The sequence below is a fragment of the Erythrolamprus reginae genome, chromosome 6, assembly GCF_031021105.1.
Source record: "Erythrolamprus reginae isolate rEryReg1 chromosome 6, rEryReg1.hap1, whole genome shotgun sequence".
In the NCBI taxonomy this organism is placed as follows: Eukaryota; Metazoa; Chordata; class Lepidosauria; order Squamata; family Dipsadidae; genus Erythrolamprus; species Erythrolamprus reginae.
Genome location: NC_091955.1, coordinates 88321767 through 88345887, shown reverse-complemented (window position 1 = coordinate 88345887; position 24121 = coordinate 88321767). Strand labels below are relative to the sequence as shown.

At 46.0% G+C, this 24121-nt stretch overlaps 2 protein-coding genes and 1 long non-coding RNA gene across 17 annotated transcripts in view; 1 reads left to right on the top strand and 2 right to left on the bottom strand.

Moving 5' to 3' along the window:
• Nucleotides 1-10689, bottom strand: part of AEBP2 (AE binding protein 2) — a 70994-nt gene extending 60305 nt beyond the window's left edge. The window contains exon 1 of one of the 4 annotated variants that reach the window (XM_070754336.1): nt 9799-10689. In XM_070754336.1, coding sequence (XP_070610437.1) covers nt 9799-10580 — 782 coding nt within the window. In that variant the 5' untranslated portion in view covers nt 10581-10689. The remainder of the gene's footprint in view (nt 1-9798) is intronic. The other 3 variants (XM_070754338.1, XM_070754337.1, XM_070754339.1) reach the window with 3 other exon arrangements.
• A 3027-nt stretch (nt 10690-13716) lies between these two features.
• Nucleotides 13717-19043, top strand: LOC139168738 (uncharacterized). The gene is made up of 3 exons (XR_011559385.1): nt 13717-14146; nt 16000-16219; nt 18482-19043. It is a non-coding gene; the product is annotated as an uncharacterized lncRNA (long non-coding RNA).
• Nucleotides 19044-21799: 2756 nt separating this feature from the next.
• The window catches only part of PLEKHA5 (pleckstrin homology domain containing A5), a 278548-nt gene continuing 276226 nt past the window's right edge, over nt 21800-24121 (bottom strand). For all 12 annotated transcript variants that reach the window (XM_070754322.1, XM_070754324.1, XM_070754313.1 and 9 more), the window contains one exon: nt 21800-22740. In XM_070754322.1, the coding sequence (XP_070610423.1) occupies nt 22706-22740 (35 nt within the window). In that variant the 3' untranslated portion in view covers nt 21800-22705. The remainder of the gene's footprint in view (nt 22741-24121) is intronic.

Sequence of the window (24121 nt, the reverse complement as noted above, 5' to 3'; positions counted from 1 at the left end):
ACTGAAGCATTACGTTGTATATAACATGGGACTGACTTATATGCGAAGTCACTATTTCCTATAGTAGAGCAATAAGAAATAAGTGATAAGTTTATTAAGGTGCAGAATTTCGGAAATGGAATAAGGTCACTCTTAAGAGTCCTTGCAGTTGCTGCCTGTTTGAGAACTTCCAATCAATAATCCAATTTAAACTTCAGTAAAGATTGCAAGCAAAAGTATGGAAACGTTCCAAAACCAGCATTAGGAATCTCATAGGTAGCTATAGAAAATGCAGCTGTTATTTTTGCCAAAAGAAGATATACAAAGTAAACAGTGACCAAACTTTTGCAACTGTCATATTCCTGGTTTTCTTATCTTGAATCTGTATATAAATATCAAATATTCAAATTTGAAGATGTTATTTCAAGCCTCACTGAAACATACAATTTGACCAAGGGTGCCTATACATTTTTGTGCATTTGTTTATCTTTTTCACTTCAGAATGAAAGGTTAGGCAGTATGTTTGAAGGAATGAAGCTGAAATGTTTTAGAGAATGCAAAATATTAGAAACCTTTTTACATTTTTTAAAAAAACATGTAAGCAATCTGACTACAGTGCACAGTACTCGTGGGTGCAGTGCCTTCCTACAGATAGCACATTAAGGAACTCAGTGATACAACAGGTGTCTTTCCACTTGATCTTGAAGAGTGTATGAGACTTCTAAGCCAACATGGCTAATGGTTGTTTCTAGTCCAAAGCCGGAGAACTCCGGCTCCTTAATCCCTCCTTGGACCGTCTTTGTTGAGTATGATACGTAAAGGTATTGTTAGAACATTCAAAGCTTCAGCAATGTCACCCTATGTAACTCTTAGAACTCAAAAGCTCAAAGCAATCATTCTATTCTTCCCTTATTCGGTAATTGTAAACCAATGCAAAGGCAAAAATATCTATACATTAAAGTAGATGTGGGTTGTCTTTTAAAAAATAAAACATTTTTTTGCAGGAGTGTGTAGGCACACTTCCTGAAGGTAACATCAAAAGAGTTTTTTCCTTCCATCTTTTCCTATAAGGCAAATATTTGTCACTCTCAAACTCTTCTCTTACTGCAGATAGATGATTCATTAACATTTAAAAAAAAATCATATAATGCTATGAGTATTGCAAATTTGCAAACAGGAACAGCCCAACCCCGTTCCAAATAGGAAATTCTACCCACTAACTTCTTCTACCTTCCTTCTCTGGCATTGGAGCCTGCTGGCTGACCCTGGAGGTAATCACAATTGACAACTATTATAACCAATGGCGTCCATCTGCCAACTTCTCCAAAATCTCTGCTGGTAGCCTGGAGAATTTTCTTTTGAGCAAAGGTTTGGGGGTTTTTTTTAAAGGGGGGAGGGAGGGAGGGAGAGATTCTCTTGCATGGTCAGAAATCCTTTTGTAGAAAATGATTCCAGCCCTCTAAATCTTCCATGAATTGGTTTAATCCTTTGCTAAAGTCATTATATGTCAAAGAAGAAAATTCTATATTTTCACTATAAGCAGAGAAAATAAAATGTCCGATCTGTTAAATTCAAGCGCCGTGTGTGATTAAGCGGATCTACAACCGTGAAACACTTCTGTAAGTGTATAATAACCTTCAATCTTTTAACTAACTTGTTTATAAAGAACTGATTAGCACAGACACTGGAATACATTTGCTTCACATTAATAATCATGACCTTGCAGGGTGTTAAGATATATTGAAGGTGTGTGTGATTTTTCTTGCTAAAAACAATCTTGATCATGTTTTTTTTTTTAAAAAACATCCTCTGAACCATTATCTGCATCCATGTCCATCATTATAGAAAGATGTGGCACTAATTCTCAACAGAGGCTCTAGTATCTTAGAAATCACTTTAAATGAATTGTACTGGCATATTTGAAACAATTCCGTTCACAATCTCAATTTCTAACCTTTCAAAATGTATTTTCCTTTACTTGAAAAAGTGCTGAAATTTCACTGGAGGGATCTGCTCAGGTCACTAACAGAAAATAATCAGGAGAATGATACTCCTGTTTATATATAGCTAATACCTTTTGTAACTACAAAAAAAGCGTTCTCCTGGCTGCATTTTGTAAAATAAGAACTTACGGTTTGTAACCTAAATTGAAGCTAAATTTAGCATAAGGAAAAGTACACAGTTCTGCCATTCTGATTTTCAAGTGTCAATATTTCTATCCCATCTTGGTTATAAACCAAAGAAATTGGTGGGGGGGTTTTAAGTAAATGACACTGGCAAATCATAGTCACTTGAGACTCAGCTCTACATTTTTAAAAATCAGTATAGTATAAGAAAATATGTAAGTCAAACCAAAAATCCAAGACAGTTCCTGAGACAAAGGGGCATAGTAAGAGCAAGCCTTTCAGAGAAAATGTGCTAGTCAAATGAGCCAAACTACCCTGTACTATATTGCCATGTTGATTTCAAAAGCTATGTAAGATATAGAGAATCATGCAAATTACTTTGGTATGAAATACTATCTCAGAACTCTAGACCCTAACTTAGTTATGTAATCAAGTCACATCCTGGAAGAAAACATCAGACCAAATAGCAACAAGACGAGTTTCGATCAAACTGCATCTTCTAAGTCTATACAAAGATAGCTTCATTTCCACTACCTACAATTTTCTTCTATCCTGCCTAAAAGCAATTAACGTTAAGGATTGACAAATAATCATAACTTTAGTTTCTTGTGTGTGTATTTTAGAACAATTCTTTATACACACACACACACACACACAGTCTCATTAGTATCAAAACACAATTGTCCATGCAATACAAAAATTAAAAGTGTTACATAAAAGCAAAGAATAGATCATAATGGTGTTTTCTTCAGTTATAAATGTTAAGCTTTATCTAACTACTGTTGTGTCTAAAATACCTTTTAAGTAGGACATTACATGGAGTGAAGTAGGTCAGGTTATCTTGGGACAATTTCCAAACAATATAAACATTTACACTGTGATTTTTTTAATCCCAGGCTTTCCTACCCTGGAATGAATGACCAGATGCAGGGGTCCTGTAATTTTCAGAATTAATAGGAAAATATAGGAGATAGAAGCAATAAGTGCAACACTGTGATGGTTAGTTTGCTTTCTCTAGCACTGATCAAGGCATTTAATCAAAAGCACATTAGTTAAACCATTTTTCTCAAGTCCATTGCCCATTCAGTACAATGAATATTTACCTTAATTTTAATAAGTGAATCTATATAAACTGAATCCCTACCTTCCAAAAAGAATGTAAGATCATATTGGTAAATATTAATGTAAACTGAAATGAGAAAATAATAAAGATATTTTACTTGGCTGTTTTTTTCTCATTTAAAAGCAATGATTAATAATGGTAACAAAATGTAACAGACCTTCAAATCACTGGTTGCATCACTAGTATAATAATAGTGCCACTGACACCTGGTACTTTAATTATCCCCTACAGAAAACTTTTATTATGCCAGAATGAACATGTTCAAAACTAATCAGGAAGATTAATCAAAGTCACTTGTTGCAATGGACACCATAGAAATCAAATACACAACCCTTTATTTCAAAATAAAATGCAGTTAATTATCAACTAGATATTATTATACATGTCATGAAAAATTCCCAACACAGTCCCTTTAATCAAACAAGCCTTTCATATGGAAAGTGAAAGCTTTCAGGTTTTCCAGGGGCTTTTATCTTTTATCTACTAATAAACATAGAGACAGAAAAAAAGTTTCTGAAGTTACAGTGATGCAGGAAAAGGTGGGAAGAGGCTGTCAATTTACAGCCTTTTCCAAAGTATTAGAAGTTGCAAAAAATTTAGAGGATAAGATTTGGTACTTGCCACCATATATTTATATACTGCAGAAAAAAATATATTCCTGTATTTATATGGGAAAGTAATTTATATGGGAAATTAATTTAAATGGGAAAGTAACTTTTTAGGGGAGGGAATCTACCCTAAATAAATTTAAATATTAAGAGATATGGCTTAATACTTTCTCAAAATTCAAGCACAACTTAGGTATACAGTGATCCCTCGATTTTCGCGATCTCGATCATCGCGAAACGCTATATCGCGAGTTTTCAACCCGGAAGTAAACTCCACCATCTGCGCATGCGTGCCCTTCCACGCATGCGTAGATGGTGGAGTTTCCCCGCCGGGCAGAGGCTTCCCTGGGTCGGCGGCGCGAGCAACGGCGTGGGCGGGCGGCACGCGCGCAGGGAAACCCCAGCTCCGCTTCCCAGCTGGGAAGCGGCCCCAGCAAAGGCGTGGGCGGGCGGGCGACGCGCGCGCACTTGGGGACACCCCAGCTTCGTTTCCCAGCTGGGAAGCGGAGGTGGGGTGTCCCCAAGCCCGCGCGCGTTGCTGGGGCAGCTTCCCAGCTGGGAAGCGGAGCTGGCAACAGCGTGGGCGGGCGGGGTGTCACTTCGCCGCTCGTGTCCTGGCTAAACCGGGCGGCAGGAGACAGACTTTGAGTTTTTGGCTGCGGGGGGAGAAGTACGTAGGACTTTCCTAACTCCCTCCCCCCGCAGCCAAAACTCAAAGCCTGTCTCTTTTTTTTCTTGCGGCGAGCCCAAGCCGTTCCTCTCTCGACCGCAGCCGAGCTTCCCTCGGCCACCTTTGGCCCCGTTGCCTCCTCCCCGCCTGCCTTTCCTCGCCAAGCGCACAAAAAAAAAGAGAGAAGGCTTCTACCAGAAGCCGGGGACGGCGGGCAGGGGCATGAAGGATCTCCCCGCCGGCCTCGGGAGCGCGTGGGAGGGTGGCGAGCCTAGGAAGACCAGGCGACACCGGCCGCCGTCGAGATAGAGGAGGAAGCGGATCGGCGCTCCGCCCCGCCAGGGTTCCTCTCCATGAGGGCGTTCGCCGAGCTGCCCGTCTTCAATTCGCCGTCTCACCCGGGCTCCCGATCCTGCTAGGCGGCGGGGAGACTCGGCGGGGAGCACGCGCGTCAGGGACCCAGAGCGCCCTTGTGGCCGCCCATTCATGCCGCTCCGTCGCTCGCCATGCCGGTTTCCCCTCAGGAGACGCGCCTGAGTGGCCTTTTTGCTGTTCCTCTCAAGAGTTCTTGCGGGGGAAAAGCCGCTAGCCGGCTTTCGGAGCTCCTCCGCCATCACCCGGCTTCTGGTAGAAGCCTTCTCTCTTTTTTTTCTACCAGAAGCCGGGTGATGGCGGAGGAGCTCCGAAAGCCGGCTAGCGGCTTTTCCCCCGCAAGAACTCTTGAGAGGAACAGCAAAAAGGCCACTCAGGCGCGTCTCCTGAGGGGAAACCGGCATGGCGAGCGACGGAGCAGCATGAATGGGCGGCCACAAGGGCGCTCTGGGTCCCTGACGCGCGCGCTCCCCGCCGAGTCTCCCCGCCGCCTAGCAGGATCGGGAGCCCGGGTGAGACGGCGAATTGAAGACGGGCAGCTCGGCGAACACCCTCATGGAGAGGAACCCTGGCGGGGCGGAGCGCCGATCCGCTTCCTCCTCTATCTCGACGGCGGCCGGTGTCGCCTCGTCTTCCTAGGCTTCCTATGCAATACAGTACTGTATGTATGTAGCACGTTCACGCGACCCACGTGATGCGGTGGGGAGAGGTGGTGGGTAGAACCTCTCTCTCCCTCTTCCCCCACCCACGGAAAAAATAAAGCAGCCCCAGCCAAAGACGCCCAGCGAGAAAGAGGCCTCCGAGCCGGACTTGTTGCTTCTGCCTGCCAAGAGAGCCGGGCGTGGGCAGCAGCCGAGAAAAGTCGGCGCGGAGGTCTCTTTCTCGCTGGGCGTCTTTGGCTGGGGCTGCTTTATTTTTTCCGGGGGGGGGGAGAGAGAGCTTCTCCCCGCCACCTCTCCTCCGCCGGAGCTCTGCCGCGTGCGCCCCTTCGCAGCCCCCTCGCTCCTTGTCCTGACAGCCCCACCCCACCCCAGCACTTTGAATCATTGTTCTCCGGACCCCTCCCGCTCAGCCCGGCTGCTGGATTCAAAGTGCTGGGGTGGGGTGGGGCTGTCAGGACAAGGAGCGAGGGGGCTGCGAAGGGGCGCACGCGGCAGAGCTCCGGCGGAGGAGAGGTGGCGGGGAGAAGCTCTCTCTCCCTCCCCCCCCCCCGGAAAAAATAAAGCAGCCCCAGCCAAAGACGCCCAGCGAGAAAGAGACCTCCGCGCCGACTTTTCTCGGCTGCTGCCCACGCCCGGCTCTCTTGGCAGGCAGAAGCAACAAGTCCGGCTCGGAGATCTCTTTCTCGCTGGGCGTCTTTGGCTGGGGCTGCTTTATTTTTTCCGGGGGGGGGGGAGGGAGAGAGAGCTTCTCCCCGCCACCTCTCCTCCGCCGGAGCTCTGCCGCGTGCGCCCCTTCGCAGCCCCCTCGCTCCTTGTCCTGACAGCCCCACCCCACCCCAGCACTTTGAATCCAGCAGCCGGGCTGAGCGGGCGGGGTCCGGAGAACAATGCCTGGCGCCGCGCTCCGATGCCCGAGCTCCTTTCGCCTGCGGCTCCTAGCCCACCGCCTCGCTGGTTGGCTTCTCCTGCTCAGCCTCGCCTCGGCCTTTGTGCACGGCTTGTCCCGAAAGCCGCCCCCACCGCAGCACTTTGAATCCCGCCGCTTCTGCTGGATACGGGCGGTGGGTGGGACCAGCGGCGCGGAAGCCAGGGCTGTGGCAGCTCGCCCCCCCATCGCCCGTATCCAGCAGAAGCGGCGGGATTCAAAGTACTGGGGTGGGGGGTGTCCCGACAGCGGCGGGTGAACGGGGCGAGCGAACGAGGCGGGCAAACGAGGCGAGCGGGGGGGGCGAACGAGGCGGGCAAACGAGGCGAGCGGGGGGGGCGAACGAGGCGGGCAAACGAGGCGAGCGGGGGGTGAACGAGGCGAGTGGCGAACGAGGCGGGCAAACGAGGCGAGCGGGGGGGTGAACGAGGCGAGTGGCGAACGAGGCGGGCAAACGAGGCGAGCGGGGGGTGAACGAGGCGAGTGGCGAACGAGGCGGGCGAACGAGGCGAGCGGGGGGGTGAACGAGGCGAGTGGCGAACGAGGCGGGTGAACGAGGCGAGCGGGGGGTGAACGAGGCGGGCAAACGAGGCGAGCGGGGGGGGCGAACGAGGCGGGCAAACGAGGCGAGCGGGGGGTGAACGAGGCGAGTGGCGAACGAGGCGGGCAAACGAGGCGAGCGGGGGGGTGAACGAGGCGAGTGGCGAACGAGGCGGGTGAACGAGGCGAGCGGGGGGTGAACGAGGCGGGCGAACGAGGCGAGCGGGGGGTGAACGAGGCGAGCGGGGGGGTGAACGAGGCGAGCGGGGGGTGAACGAGGCGGGTGAACGAGGCGGGCAAACGAGGCGAGCGGGGGGGGGCGAACGAGGCGGGCAAACGAGGCGAGCGGGGGGTGAACGAGGCGAGTGGCGAACGAGGCGGGCGAACGAGGCGAGCGGGGGGGTGAACGAGGCGAGTGGCGAACGAGGCGGGCGAACGAGGCGAGCGGGGGGGTGAACGAGGCGAGTGGCGAACGAGGCGGGTGAACGAGGCGAGCGGGGGGTGAACGAGGCGGGCAAACGAGGCGAGCGGGGGGGGCGAACGAGGCGGGCAAACGAGGCGAGCGGGGGGTGAACGAGGCGAGTGGCGAACGAGGCGGGCGAACGAGGCGAGCGGGGGGGTGAACGAGGCGAGTGGCGAACGAGGCGGGTGAACGAGGCGAGCGGGGGGTGAACGAGGCGGGCGAACGAGGCGAGCGGGGGGTGAACGAGGCGAGCGGGGGGTGAACCCGAGGCGGGTGAACGAGGCGAGCGGCGAACGAGGCGAGCGGCGAACGAGGCGAGCGGCAAACGGCGGGCGGGCATCAGCGAGGATCCGAGGCCACGGGGAAGACCCAGGGAAGGTTCCTTCGGCCGCCTAGCAGCTGATCTGCTCGGTAGCTCAAGGAGCCGAAGATGGGGTTTCCCCTTTGCGTGGGCGGCTGGGAAACTCCAATCTTCGGCTCCTCGCTGCTGCTGCGCTACCGAGCAGATCAGCTGCTAGGCGGCCGAAGGAACCTTCCCAGGGTCTTCCCCACCTCCCACACGCAAACCCCACCATCTGCACAGTGCGGCCATGAAAAAAAATGGCGCGCATGCGCAGATGATGTTTTTACTTCCGCGCCGCTACTTCGCGAAAAATCGATTATCGCGAGGGGTCCTGGAACGGAACCCTCGCGATAATCGAGGGACCACTGTACTATCTCAGAACTTTCCCAGAAGCTACACATTCACCATGATTTTCTATGTGATTATATGGCAAGACCCAAAACCAGAAATAGCCTGGCAATTTTTAGGATGAATTACATCTGCCTTTAAGCTGTATGCTTGATCACAACCTGTATGTCACAAACCCAGCAAGGCAATTAAGTAGCGATTTTAAATTCTGCACTGGTGTATTTCATGTCTCCCCTTCTACTGAACCACTTTTTAGGAACCACAGCAGCACCAAAAACTTTTGCAATTCCTGCTGAAATCCAACTCCCACTGGATAATGTGCTATTGTTTTAGTAACTAAATGGAGAACAGGTTTAAGTTGAAACAGCGGTATACAGCGGTATGAATCATCCCAATGACTTTTTCATCTAATATTTACATCTGCTCTACTTGAATACAAATACCATTAAAAACTAAAGAGCATATGGACTAATTTTTTAAAAAAAGAAATCCTTTTTTAAAAAAACAGTTATTTGTGTAAAAGCCCACAAAACCAAAAGGTTTCACCCAAAATACCATACTCAGGCACCTACCCTTTTGTTCAGAAACAAAACTAATGTTCATCCATCGCACAAACTCACTTTCTATGAATAAATCCAGCCCTGATGGACACACATTTAGATGTTTAATGGGATCTTGCTGGGAAAGGAGACTATGAATTACCTCATTCAACTATAATTGGGGGGGGGGGGATTTCAAACCCACCCAAGTTTGAAATGGGGTACAAGAGGGGGATCAACGGAAAGCCAAATTTGGGGTTGGGGGTTTGTAAAGGGGGCGTGGAGAGAAAGTGGGTCATTATTTTTAAAAAAGGGTTTTATACTATCTATACTCATAATCTGGTCAAGAGATAAGTTGACACCATCTACCAGACTTGATAAATTTATAAATATGAACTTCTTTTGTTTCTTCTTCTTTCTTTCCCCTTTTATTTCTCCTCTTCTTTCACCAACTTTCCCCCCCTTTCTCTTTAGCTCTCTTTCCTTTTATATATACAGTATATGTGTATTTTGATTTATAACTGTGTATTCAAAATTTATATACTGCTCAAAAAAAAAAAGGGAACACTCAAATAACACATCCTAGATCTGAATGAATGAAATACTCCCATTGAATATTTCATTTGCACAACTATTCCATTTGCACAACAGCCTGTGAAATTGACTGTCAATCAGCATCGCTTTCTAGATGGATGGTTTGAATCCACAGAAGTTTGATTTACTTTTATAGTTATATAAAAGTATTTAGTTTTATTGTGGTTTTTTTTAGCAGCGTGCATTTGTATAGATATCTGCTTCCCAACCTTGGCAACTTGAAGATATCTGGACTTCAACTCCCAGAATTCCCCAGCCAGCATTCACTGGCTGGGGAATTCTGGGAGTTGAAGTCCAAATATCTTCAAGTTGCCAAGGTTGGGAAACACTGGTGTATTTCAACACACACACCCCATTTATCTTCAATAAAGATTATATTTTCATTTTTTAAAAAGGGGGTCTGCCTGTCGAGGGACGCCCTAGACCCCACATGAGGGTGTATACAACCGCCCCCCCAAAGAGGGAAAGAAAGGGGCGCAACCCCGGAGGGCAGCCAGGCAACCGACCTGTCCTCGGAGTCCATGCGGCTGAGCGGCTCCCCGTCGGAGGAGATTTCCAGGCTGCCCCTCCGGCCGCCCGACGTGGCACTGCAGGAGCTGCTGCCGCCCCCGCCGCCGCTGCCCGTGCCGTAGCCTTCGTCAGCCCCGGCCGAGGCGCCTCCGCCGCCGCCGCTGCTGCCGCCGCCGCCGCCGCCAGCGTCCCCCTCGGACGAAGCCACCGACGCCGCTTGTGGGGCTTCTGCTGCCGATGCCGCCGCCTCAGTGGAGTCCCCGCCGCCGTCGCCGCCCCCGGAGCCGCCCGGCTCTCCGCCCGCGGCCGCGCAGGCCCCGCCCGAGCCGCCCTTGACGTCGGCCTCGCTGCCGCCGGGGCTGAGCGAGCGGGCGTCGTCGGTGCAGCAGCCGCTGGAGGAGCCCGAGCTGCTGCCGGCTTCGGCCTCCTCGTCTTCCTCGTCTTCGTCCTCGGCGTCGTCGCCGCCGTCTTCCTCGTCCTCGTCGTCCTCTTCCTCGTCGTCGCCGTCCACCTCCTCTTCGTCGTCGCCGGCCTGGCTGGCGCTCTCCGGGCTGGGCTCCGACATGCTTTCCGCCCCTTCGCCGTTCAGCGCCGCTGGCGGGGGCGGCTCGGCCTCAACGCCCGCCGCGGAGGTGGAGGAGGAGGAAGAAGAGGCGGAGGCGGCTTCGTTCTCGGCCGCGTCTCCGCCTGAGGGCGACGCCGAGGAAGAGGAAGGAGGAGGAGGAGGCGGCGGCGGCACCGCGGGCGGCTCCGCCATGTCGCTCAGCTCGGCCGCCATGACGTCTGGGAGTCACCGCGCCGCTCCTGCCCAGGGAGACTCAGCCCAGCGCGCGCACGTGTACGTGCGGGCGGGCGGGGGAGAAGGAGGAGCCTGGCCCAACGAGGAGGCGTGGCTTTCTTTCTGCGGTTTGCGGGTGTGCGGTATGGAGTCCGCCTGCAGACAAAAGGGTTCGAAAGGGGCTCGCGAACCAAAAGGGGAGGAAGGCGCATGCGTGCGTGTTATCTATCCTGTAGGGCCCGGTCGCTTCAAACCTGGTGCTTGCTCAATCTCGGGAACTCAATCGATGTGGACTTCAGTTCCCAGAATTCCGTTGGGGAGTTGAGGCCCACCACACTTTTAAAGTGCCCCAGGTTGATAAATGGCCTAAACCAGAAGCCTTCCAACTTGGTTATTTGAAGACTTGTAGATTTCAACTCCCAGAATCCCCTAGCCAATATAGGTAGGCTTCAAAGACTACCTGTATATTGACTAAGGAATTCTGGGAAATGAAGGTCACCCATTGTAGAGTGGCCAAGATTCAGAAACATTGGAATAAATCATGCCAGAAGATGAAACTATCATAAATATGTCTGACATATTCTTTAGTAATTTATCATTAATTCCCTAATTCAAAGGTATCCATCTTTTTTTCCTCAGTATTTCTCAATTTCCAGCCCTCACAGACTTTGATTAAGCCACCATGCTAGAAAGCAGGAGACCTTGACTTCAAGTCCCACCTTAGCCAAGAAACCAGCTGGGTGACTGGACCAATCTCTTTCTCTCAGGTAAACCTGCCTCACAGGGTTGTTGTGGGGAAGACAAGGTATGTTGGATATGCTTGCCACCTTAAATTATTTGTAAAAATAATAAAGGCAAGATACACTATAAATAAATATTTAAATAAGCAAGCAAGCAAACATTTAAGAAAGAATGGGGCATAAGATAACAACTGCTTTTCTTCTTGGGTCAACTGTGCTGTGCAGTTCCCATGCATAGTCCGAACGATATCCCACGTCCTGGGGTGAAATTCAAATTCCCCCCCCCTCACTGGTTCTGTGGGCATGGTGTGAGGGTGGAAGGATACCGCAAAAATCTCCATTCCCACCCCATCCCTGGGGAAAAGAGTACTGCAAAATCTCCATTCCCTCCCACTCCTGGGGGAAGGATACTGCAAATCGCAATTTCCACCCCACTCCAGGAAAAGGATATTGCAAAAACAAAAGCCGCCCCAAGTCTGCGGAGAAGGGCGGCATACAAATCTAATTAATATTATTATTATTATTATTATTATTATTATTATTATTATTATTATTAAAATCCCCATTCCTGGGGGAAAGGATACAGCAAAATCTCCATTCCCACCCCACTCCAAGGGAAGGATATTGCAAAATCCCCATTCCCATTCCACTCCAGGGGAAGGATACTGCAAAAACTCCATTCCCACCCCACTCCTGGGGGAAGGATACTGCAAATCGCAATTTCCACCCCACTCCAGGAGAAGGATACCGCAAAATCCCCATCCCCATTCCACTCCAGGGGGAAGGATACTGCAAAAACTCCATTCCCTCCCCATTCCAGGGACAAGGATATTGCAAAAACTCCATTCCCAAAGGGAAAGATATTGCAAACTCTCCATTCCTTCCCCACCATGGGGTCAGCTGGAAGTGGTATTTGCCGCTTCTCCAAACTACTGAAAACTTCCACTACCAGTTCTCCAAAACCTGTCAGGACCTGCTGAATTCCCCCCTGCCCAAGTCCCTCTCTGCAGGAGTTAATGTGGGATCTGTGACAAAAACTCTTTCGTCAGCTCCTGATGCTCCTGGCTGAAGTTAGCGTCCCAACACACACACATACACACACACTTCTTTCTATTGTGCCTTTTCCCAAAGCTTTTGCAAAGCGCCCCTTCCAGGACCCCATCTGCATTCCTATGCCATCAAGGCATGCCAGCTTTCATTTCTCAAACTCTGGGGGACAATCGTAAACCGCAGGAGAACAAAAGCTGTAGGGGGAGGGGGCAAACTGCTGGAAAGCAGCAGCTGCCATTGCTTTTGAAAAAAAAAAAAAAAAACAGCCCAGAGCTTAGGGCCCCTCTGTGCACTTTCTATTCTCCCCCCCACTCCCATCAACTTCCAGAGTTTTTCCAGCTTTTGCTTCAAACTCCCTAATCCACTTGGTGCACAAACTGGAAATGAGCTCAGATTGAATTACTTCTGGGTGATAGCAACCAGCTTTTAAAGAGGTCTCTCTGTCCGTCTGTCTGTTCTTCCTCCAATACACACTTTTCTCTTTGGTTTTCCATATAGGCCAAAGCATTGGCAAAAAGAATCAGAACACCAAATACAAGCTGAATAAACAAGACCTTACAGACAACCGAACGACCTAAGTGCCAAAGCTCACTGCAGCAACATCCCCCAAAAGGCTTCAAGAGTTGTTAACTTAATCCTATGTAGCTTCTGCTCCGGCAATCTCACACTACTAACCAGAGCATACAAAACTTTCGCCAGACTAATCCTTGAATACAACTCATCTGTCTGAAACCCACACCCCATTTCGGAAATAAACACTATAGAAAATGTCCAGAGATACTTTATCAGAAGAGCCCTCCATTGCTTCACTCACAACAGAATACCCGACGCAACTAGACTTTCAATCCTAGGTTTAGAAAGCTTAGAACTACTGTACGTCGCCTTAAGCGCGACCTAAGCATAGCCCTTAAAATCATCTACTACGACGTCCTTCCTGTCAACGACTACTTCAGCTTCAACCACAGCAACACACGAGCAAACAACAGATACAAAGCTAAAGTAAACCGCTCCAAACTCTCGACTGCAGGAAATACGACTTTAGTAACCGAATAGTTGATGCACAGAACTCACTACCTGACTGTGTAGTATCATCACCCAACTCCCAAAACTTAACCCTTAGAGTAAAGTTTTGACCTTGCCCGATTCCTAAGAGGTCAGTAAGGGACATGCATAAATGCGCCAGCGTGCCTTCCGTCCCCTGTCCTAATATTTCTCTCTTACTAGTATCATGTTTATAAACATTGTTATATCTTTGTATACTATCAATAGGTACCCGACAAAACAAACAAACAAACAAACAAACAAATATTTCTATATGCAGGAAATTCAGTTGACTTATTTATTAATTAGACTTCTATGCCGCCCTTCTCTTCAGACTCAGGATAGGAAAGGTCAATATTTTGGGTTTAGGGCAGAGGTGAGGGCCTCCTGGTCCGCACCAGTTCTATAGAACCAGTAGCAAATCACTGGTGATGTCCCAATGGCATCACAGAACCAGTTCTGCTAGTGCCGGTCCATGGACGCCACCCTCTTGGATTTTTCTTTTAATTTTTGGGATTATAGTTATAGTTTATTAGATTTGTATGCCGCCCCTCTCCGATGACTCGGGGCGGCTTTTTTTTGTTTTTTTCTTCTGTCCATGTGCAGAAACTAACTTTCCGTCACTGTTCATGCGCCACTACCTTTTTTTCAGCTTTTTGGGGAGGGAGTTGAGAATTTTTGGCACTGCGCATGCAGACGGCCACATAGCGCAGGAGGAAGCAAACCGGCGGTGAGGTAAGTTAGAATCCATCCCTGGTTTAGGACCTTTGATACGACTACAAAGCTGGCAAATAAAACAGCCTGGGACAGTGATGGCGAACCTATGGCACAGGTGCCACAGGTGGCATGCGGAGCCATATTTGCTGGCACGTGAGCAGTTGCCCTAGCTCATGTTGTGGTTAGCTCTGGCCCAGCTCCTGCCCCAAGGACTGTGGATGTGGGGGAGACATCCACATGCTGCAGGCCTGTTTTGCCCCCGGTGGAATCTGATGATGAAGGCTCCTCTGACCAAGAAGACATGAGTGACTGGGAGGAGGAGAGTGTGGCAGACAGCTCAGAAGGAGATCAATTATCTAGCTCCTCCTTGGATTCAGAACAAGAGTTAATGATACAGCCACGCATGCGGAGAGCGATGCATAGGCAGCAACAACTGAGAGATTATTATCAAAGAAAATGAGGCCACCTGTGGTTGGGTGGGGCTGTGGTAATTAGTGAGGCTGCTATAAATAGCAGCCTGTGGGTTTGGCCATTGTGGAGGATTATCTGATCGTTGTGTTTCGTGACTGCTTTACTAACTTTGACTTTTTGTGTGCTGATTTTCCCCCGCTTTGAAACTTAACCAGAGCAAAGTGTGTTTCACTTTGTGAAAGAAGGACTGTGAATTGCCTCACAGCTGCAAGCTAAGTGTCATAGAACTGATAAGGGACTTGTACAAATTACCAATTTGTTTGGAGACAAGTGCTCTTTGCTATACAAAAAGAGTGCTTCGTTTATTTGCATTTTTCGGTATAAAGAACATTGTTTTGAATTTTCAAACGTGTGTGTGTCTGAAATTGTATCTGTGCATTATTGGGAGGATTCTACCAGAGAGCTCGACAGAACAGCTCAGCTCCAACATGCACGTGTGTACTGGCTAGCTGATTTTTGGCTCGCACAGAGGCTCTGGGAGGGCGTTTTTGGCTTCCAGAGAGCCTCTGGGGGGATAGGGGAGGGCGTTTTTACCTTCCCCCGGCTCCAAGGAAGCCTTTGGAGTCTGGAGAGGCCGAAACATGAGCCTACTGGGCCCACCAGAAGTTGTGAAACAGGCCCATTTCCGGCCTCCAGAGAGCCTCCGAGGGGTGAAGGAAGCTGTTTTCGCCCTACCCAGGCATTGAATTATGGGTGTGGGCACTCATGCATATGTAATGCCATGCACTCACGTTCTTTTGGCACCTGAAGAAAAAAAGGTTTGCCATCACTGGTCTGGGATATCATCTCTGTTTCTTGTCTGTTAGAAGGAACCAAATTATTATTATTATTTATTAGATTTGTATGCCGCCCCTCTCCAAAGACTCGGGGCGGCTCACAACAGTAATAAAACAGTATAACAATGGGACAAATCTAATAATAAAAATATATAAAAACCCCAATAATTAAAAACCATGCAGCACATACACACCAAACATGAAATATAAAAAGCCTGTGGGAGATGTCTTAGTTCCCCCATGCCTTGCGATATAGGTGGGTCTTGAGTAACTTGCGAAAGACAAGGAGGGTGGGGGCCGTTCAGGTGTTTGCAGGAGAGGTGTAAACGTAACTGTTAATGCCACAGGGCTTAATAGAATAAATTTATTTTCCAGAGAATTTTTGTGTTTCATTTTTCTTATCCAACACTTAATCATTGTTACCTACACAATGTCAGATCCGACATGAGATCACAGTGATTTTTTAAAAATAATGCCTTTACAGAGTATTGTAACTTTTAGGGGTCTTTCTGTAACAGTATGCTATGTTTTCTCTGGTTTTTGTTTGCCCCATGTTATGGGTTGCTGGCATTAAAGAGCAACTGCAGATTAGAAGATAAAATTGTACTTTATTTTAACTTCTAGATTTGGGGAAAGTGTGGTGCAGGAATCTCATAAGTGAAAACAAGAGAAATGAGGCTTTTTAAAAACCTCCAAAAAGAAGTCCCAGCAGGTTACTGAAGAAGGATTCAAGCCAGAGACGTTTACAGGAGTTGGAAGAGAAGACCGCAGCAATAATTGTAACCAATGATGGGCTCCTACGGGTATGGTCAAGTACAGAGAACCATAGAAAAATTTGGGTCAGGTACGCAGAACCGGTAGAAAAATTTTGAATTTTTTCTTTTTTTCTCCCTTTTGGGCTCTGGGTTTTTCTATCACAATAAATGAGGTTCAATGTGTATAGTTTTAGAAGAGCCGTGTGTGTGTACACATACAGTTTATATACTAATAGATAATGTATATTTTTGTGTGCCTATGTATGCACACATATGGCATATATACATAGAATTAAATAGTATATTTTGGATGTTCAGTAATAGTAAATAGATTGGGAAATTGTATCTCTTTGAGACAAGGAGAGGCCAGGCACCCTAACCCAAACTCTTCACACGAGTGACATCAATTTGGCCACTTTTAAGCCAGTCACATGACCTTTAAGCCACCCTGGTCACATGATTGTCAAGCACTCCCATCTGGTCACATGGCTGGCAAGTCACACCCACAAAATAAGCCACGCCCACAATGTGGTAGTAAACATTTTTTGCAGCCCTTCACTGCTTGTAACCACGCTTTTCATGGGTCCCCCTTGTAGATGCTCTCATTTAAATTAGTCTCCTCAATCTTGAGTGAACTGAATATAATTCTATTCTCCTAACTAAACCTATAAATTAAGGAAAAAATAATTAAAAAATTAGGCTGATAGTGCCAAATAGTTGAGAAAACTTTGTCACTTGGCAAACACCTTGATTAGCAACAGAAATTCTGGTGCAGATTGTGGACTATTTGCACAGCTAATGTGCTCTAAAGCTGCATTCTCCAGATGCTTTTGGGTTATTGAAACAATAAAACCCACAGTTACTACTAGTAAACAGCTGTGTGGGATAAATGGAAGAAGCTGAAAAGTTAAACAAGGGAGCCCTTTTTTAGTCATGTTGCAGATGTTAATAATCTAATCCTGATCTGCCAAAACTATCAAATGAAAAAGGTCAATTATTTACAATTCTGTCCTCAATAGATAACTGTCCCAATTTTCCTGCTAAGGAATTGAAGCTATGGAAAGCAGAGAGAGAGAGAGAGATAATCCAACAGGTTACATACAGTATTTGAGCAGTTGTTGTGATGGCTGGGACTTTAGCTGTCTTGATCTGATACCATTGTCATGCCAGAGACTTTTGAGCTAATCACAATTTCTACTTTATATTATATTATATTATATTTATTATATTTGTTGTGGTTAGCTCTGGCCCAGCTCCTGCCCCAAAGACTGGATGTGGGGGAGACATCCACATGCTGCAGGCCTCTTTTGCTCCCGGTGGAATCTGATGATGAAGGCTCCTCTGACCAAGAAGACATGAGTGACAGGGAGGAGAGTGGGGCAGACAGCTCAGAAGGAGATCAATTATCTAGCTCCTCCTTGGATACGGAACAAGAGTTAATGATACAGCCACGCATGCAGAGAGCGATGCATAGGCAGCAACAACTGAGAGATTATTATCAAAGAAAATGAGGCCACCTGTGGTTGGGTGGGGCTGTGGTCATTAGTGAGGCTTCTATAAATAGCAGCCTGTGGGTTTGGCCATTGTGGAGGATTATCTGATCGTTGTGTTTCGTGCCTGCTTTGCTGACCTAGACCTTGGTGTGCTGATTTCCCCCCGCTTTGAAACTAAACCAGAGCAGTGTGTTTCACTTTGTGAAAGAAGAAGGACTGTGAATTGCCTCACAGCTGCAAGCTAAGTATCACAGAACTGATAAGGGACTTGTACAAATTACCAGTTTGTTTGGAGACGAGTGCTCTTTGCTTTACAAAAAGAGCGCTTCGTTTATTTGCATTTTCAGTATAAAGAACATTGTTTTGAATTTTCAAACGTGTGTGTGTCTGAAATTGTATCTGTGCCTTTTCGGGAGGATTCTACCAGAGAGCTCGACAGAACAATATTATGTTATGTTATATTATATTATTATTTAGTTGTTGAACAACTATAGGATAGTAGTTTGTATAAGCATAACATAAGTAGTGATAAAATAAGACAATGGGACAGTAGGGACAATGGTGCGCTTATGCACGCCCCTTACAGACCTCTTAGAAAAGGGGAGAGGTCAACTGTAGTCAATCTAAGGTGAAAGATTTCGGAGTTTGGGCAGGAAACCACAGAATCAGGTAGTGCATTCCAGGCGTTGATCACTCTATTGCTATATTTTATTATCCTGGTTTGGGGGGATGGGAAACCCAGGGAGAATGACTATGAATGCATACTACCTTGACTTCCTGAAGAAAAGGCCAGATACGAATAGATCTGATAAATAAATTACTAATGGATTCCCCTTCTCTCTCTCTCTTTAAATAAAGAGCTGTTGAACTAACTTATACTGCCGTCAAGACTTGTTGGCAAACACAAAGTGGAGTCGGCGTTATCAGATGGCCAAACGATGATTAAATCTGAAAATGATTTTCCGCTTGTTAATAAAGAACACACAATGCAGCTTTGTGTGTCCTGTAAATGAAGCGGCACCATTGTGGACCTCAATAATCCCCGAGTGCATAATGAGCCAACGTAATTTTTTTTCCCCCATCTCTAACTGGGGCCGGCTTGCGTGAGGGATATGAAAGGAAGGCGCTTGCCAGCCCTCTCAGAACAATGGCTCCAGATGGAAGGAGACGTAATTGGTTTTGAACAGCATGAACATCTGTACCGTGTGGGTCCTATCCCAATGGGCTTCTCTTGGTGGGGGGTGACCGCTTGCTCCTTGTGTGCACAGCCATCAGCCACGTTGCGTAAGAATAGCCAGGCGCTTTGGCTTCATCGGTGATCTGTTTTAAGCACTCGCTCTGCAATACAGTAAGCCCTCACCTATCGCTGGTGTTACGTTCCAGACCCGGCCGCGATAGGTGAAATCCGCGATGGGGAATTTATCGACTGATAGTACTTATTTAAGTATTTATATTGTAATTGTTTGGTAAGTTTTCATTGTTTTAAGTGTTTATAAACCCTTCCCACACAGTATTTATTTTACATACAGTATTTAAATACAGTATTTACAATTTTAGATATATTTTTTTTGAAAAACCTGCCGATCGAGTTCCGCGGGCTGTTTAAATCTGCCGATCGACTTCCTCAGAAACCCGCGAACCAGGGAAGATCCGCGAATGATTTTTCTCACGAATATTTCTTGAAAACCCGCGATGAAGTGAAGCCGCAGTAGGTGAAGCGCGATATAGCGAGGGACTACTGTATCTGAGTTCAACCGTCATAAATACATTCAGGAAAGATGCTGGTTTTGATAAAGCAAAAAGGTGGAAGATCAAAAGGCCCCAATGGATGAAGCCCACTCTCAAGTGAATTAACTGGATTTCAACAGCCACCAAAAGCATTGTCAAAACTGTGTCTTGTTTTATAGGATATTGGCCAAGTGTGATTGGACACACGCAAGGAATTTGTCTTTGGTGCAGATGCTCTCAGTGTACATAAAAGAAAAGATACATTTGTCAAGAATCTTGAGGTACAACTCTTAATGATTGTCATAGGGGTCAAATAAGCAACGAGGAAACAATATTAATAAAAATCTTAAGGATACAGGCAACAAGTTACAGTCATACAGTCATAAGTTGGAGGAGATGGGTGATAGATTATGAGCCTAGTCCAGTTTTTGGTTCAGAATTCCTTTCTTCTTTTTTTGCGTTTAGGTTTCCTTCATACAATCAGACACATCATATGTTCATAGCCGCTCTTCTATTAGATCTCCACACCCTGAATTGGTGTCCCCTGATCTTACTGATCCAATGATTTTTAATTTGGATATTAATATGGTTTCCCTATTTGGCTCTGTTAAAAAGTGCTATTGCTATCATGTTGTAAGCCGCCCTGAGTCTAAGGAGAAGGGCGGCATAAAAAATCTAATAAGTAAATAAGTAAGTAAGTAAGTAAGTAAGTAAGTAAGTAAGTAAGAAAGAAAGAAAGAAAGAAAGAAAGAAAAAGAAAGATAGAAAAAGAAAGAAAGAAAGAGAAAGAAAAAGAAAGAATTAATGAATGAATGAATTATGGTGTGTATGTGTAGGAAGGCCGGCGGTTTGAGACCCAAGCACTACATGACAGAGTGAGCCCCTGTTACATGCTCCAGCTAACCTATCAGTTTGAAAGCATGCAAAGGCTGGGAGGGTGGGGGCAGTGCGAATCTCTGGGGGGAGTTGATTCCAAAGAATTGGAGCTGCCACAGAGAAGGCCCTTCTCCTAGGCCCCACCAGGCGACATTGCCTGGCTGACGAGACCTGGAGAAGGCCAACTTTCTGGGACCTGACCGGCCGCTGGGATACATGAGGCAGGAGACGGTCCCATAAGTAATCTGGTCCTAAGCCATGTAGGACTTTATAGTAAGGGATGAATTGCTGCTCTTTTAAAAAGTTTGACACCAAAGTGGTTAATGGTTAGAGTTCTGTATTGAAGGCTAACTCTGCCCACAACCAGGAGTTCGAACTTGACTAACTCAAGGTTGGCTCAGCCTTCCATTCTTCTGAGGTCGATAAAATGAGGACTCAAGATTGTTGGGGGCAACATGCTGACTCTGTAAACCACTTAAAGAGAACCGTAAAGCACTACGAAGCACTATGAAAGTATAAGTGCTATTGCTATTGAATGTTTATGATTTTTTTACACTTTTCTTGTTTTGCCTTGAAATCTTTCAATTATTTTGGAATTGCTTAATTCTCCTGTTTCAGTAGCATTTATCTATGAGAGGAACTAAATATCTCTGTCCTCATGAACAAGATAATTTCACAGATTAAAAGGTAAAAGTTTTATAAAAAGAAATAAAATTCCACAACCATGTGATCAGAATTGTGACCAATTTGGAGGGAGCCACCTTTAGGATTTCATCCTGCTTATAGATATTGGAATAGACCAGAGGTCTTCAAACTTGGCAACTTTAAGACTTGTGGACTTCAACTCCCAGAATGCTCCAGCCAGTATAGCATAGTTGTCAAGTTGAAGACCTCTGAGGTAAATGATACCTGAGGATCATGGCTGGCTGAAGCATTCTGGGAGTTGAAGTCCACAAGTCTTAAAGTTGCCATGTTTTAAGACCTCTGAGGTAAATGATACATGAGGATCATGGCTGGCTGAAGCATTCTGGGAGTTGAAGTCCACAAGTCTTAAAGTTGCCATGTTTTAAGACCTCTGAGGTAAATGATACATGAGGATCATGGTTGGTTGAGGAATTCTGGGAGTTGAAGTCTGCAAGTCTTAAAGTTGCCATGTTTTAAGACCTCTGAGGTAAATGATACCTGAGGATCATGGCTGGCTGAAGCATTCTGGGAGTTGAAGTCCACAAGTCTTAAAGTTGCCATGTTTTAAGACCTCTGAGGTAAATGATACATGAGGATCACGGTTGGTTGAGGAATTCTGGGAGTTGAAGTCCGCAAGTCTTAAAGTTGCCAAGTTTGGGGACCCCTGGAATAGACTCTTTGGAACACCCTTTGCACCTCTTCTTTCATTTTTATCGTATTTTGATTTTGTTTTCGCTACTTGGATTGCGTGTTGTTTTAAATGTGTAGTTTTTTAAAAATAAAACTGTCCCGGAGTAATGAGCTTATAGCAAGATTAAAACAAAAGGAGTCAAAGGATAATTCCCGTTAAGATTCTCATTGCTAGATACATAACATCCACACCACAACTTAAGAACATCAACATTTATTTATAACATGATATAAAAGAAATGAGATATGAACATTTTGCCTTTGAACAATAATAAGGGGTTTCTTATACTTACATTAGTTGTGCTCATTGTATAATATATACACAATGAACATAATTACATTTGTACACAGACTTAACTGGAGGTTGAATATACCTGCTTCTTGATATATATACACCCTATTTCAACACAGGAAGAAGAGCCCAGTCCATCCAGTTCCATTTCTTTTTGTTTTAAAAAAAGAAGAAGCCAAAAATAAAAATAAAAAGTGGGGCGGGAGTAAATACGAGCATTTGTGAATACGCGGAAAGCAGAATGGCAGTAAACTGACTTTGCAATCTGACTGGAGATGTACTTACAGAACAACAACAATAACAACAACAAAAAAGGACACATCTTAACTTTGCAATGATTTTTTTCTCTCTTTAAAATGGCACATCTTAAATAGAGGGTGGCATCGATTAATTAAAAAGTGAAAATGAGACATGATCAAGCTTTGGAAAGAAACCAGGTTTGGGTGTCGACAGCAAAACAAACCAGCATGGAAAGAACCCCGGAGGAAGCCACTGTAACTGAATCCTTCCAAATTCAAACCCGTTCAGAAGGGGGCGCGAGGTGGAAGAGGAGGAGGAGGAAGAAAACGACTCAATTGTGTGAATGGAATGAATACAGAGCAGCGATAGCAGGAAGCTGGTGACGCCGGGAAGAACTCTTGAATTGGTTGAGGGTACGGTGGGGATATTTAAAGCTCTCTTGGAATAAATGTTTTCCACAACGTGATAAAAATGATGCTCTAAGGACAAAAGCATCGGAACTATGAATTTCATAGATTTCATAAAAGTGACTGTACAGCATCCCTTGTCTTTTCGCAGGCGGGTTTGGGAGGTCAGCCGTGGATGGTCTCAGCCGAAGCCAGCAGGGCTGGAAAAGAAAGAAATCTCTGTTGACATCCAAGAATCCAAGGAAAGAAGAAAAGCATCTATCTATCTATCTATCTATCTATCTATCTATCTATCTATCTATCTATCTATCTATCTATCTATCTATCTATCTATCTATCTGTATCTATCTATCTACCTACCTACCTACCATCTATCTATCATCTATCTACCTACCTACCTACCATCCACCCACCCACCCACCCTCCATCCATCCATCTATCTAGCTATCTATGTATCATCTACCTACCTACCTACCTATCATCTATCTCTCTATCTATCTCTCTATCTACCTACCATCTCTCTCTCTCTCTCTCTCTCTCTATCTATCTTTCATCTATCTACCTATCTACCTACCTATCATCTATCTATCTATCTATCTATCTATCATCTACCTACCTACCGACCTATCATCTATCTATCTATCTATCCATCCATCCATCCATCCATCCATCCATCCATCCATCCATCCATCCATCAATCCATCCATTTGGTGAAAAACGGGCCCATTTTTGCAAAAAATGGATTGCACAGAGAGTTTGGGAGATCTGCAGAGTGCTCCTGGGGACTGGGGCAAAGCAAAAATGCCCATTTTTGTGAAAAACGGGCCCATTTTTCAAAAAACAGGAGGCACAGAGGTTTGGGGAGGCTTGCCGAGTGCTCCTAGATGCCAGAGAGGGCAAAAACTTTTTTTTTATTCACCTCTTTGAAATTTTGGTGCGTCTTATCATCCGAAAAATACGGTAGATATATATATTTGGGGAAATAGGGCAGGTCAGAAACTTCTCAAAAATCTCTGATTACCCAGTCAGATCGAAGAAAAGAGTGGGAGTTTCCATACTTAATGTCAAGGCAAAAACAGGCTGAGAGAAGTAGCATCTCTTCTGACAAATAGTGTTTTAACCAAATATTGAAACTGATGACAAATTCTCCTGAACATCGGTATGAAATTATTAGGGGAAATTACTTATCATTTAAAGAGAACTGAACTCACTTGTAAGGAAACTGTTTCCAGAAAGCCTAAATGGGAGAAACATCTCAACTTATAACCATGTGTGCAGCAACTGTATAATGGCACCGGAAAAAGTTTCTTATGACCAGTCCTCACACTTACAACCTCACAATCATTGCAGCATGTGAATGCAAGGCTGTATTCACTGCAGTCACATGATCAAAGCCCAGGTGTTTGGCAACTGTCATGTGTTTAAGAGTGTCGCAACATCCCAGTGATCAACCTTCCCAGATAGCTTCCAATAGGCAAAGTTAATTGCAGGAGGAGCCAAATTTACTTAATCACCATGAGATTCACTTAACATTTTTTTAAAAAAGGGTCATAACACTGGACATGGTCCACTTAACAACTG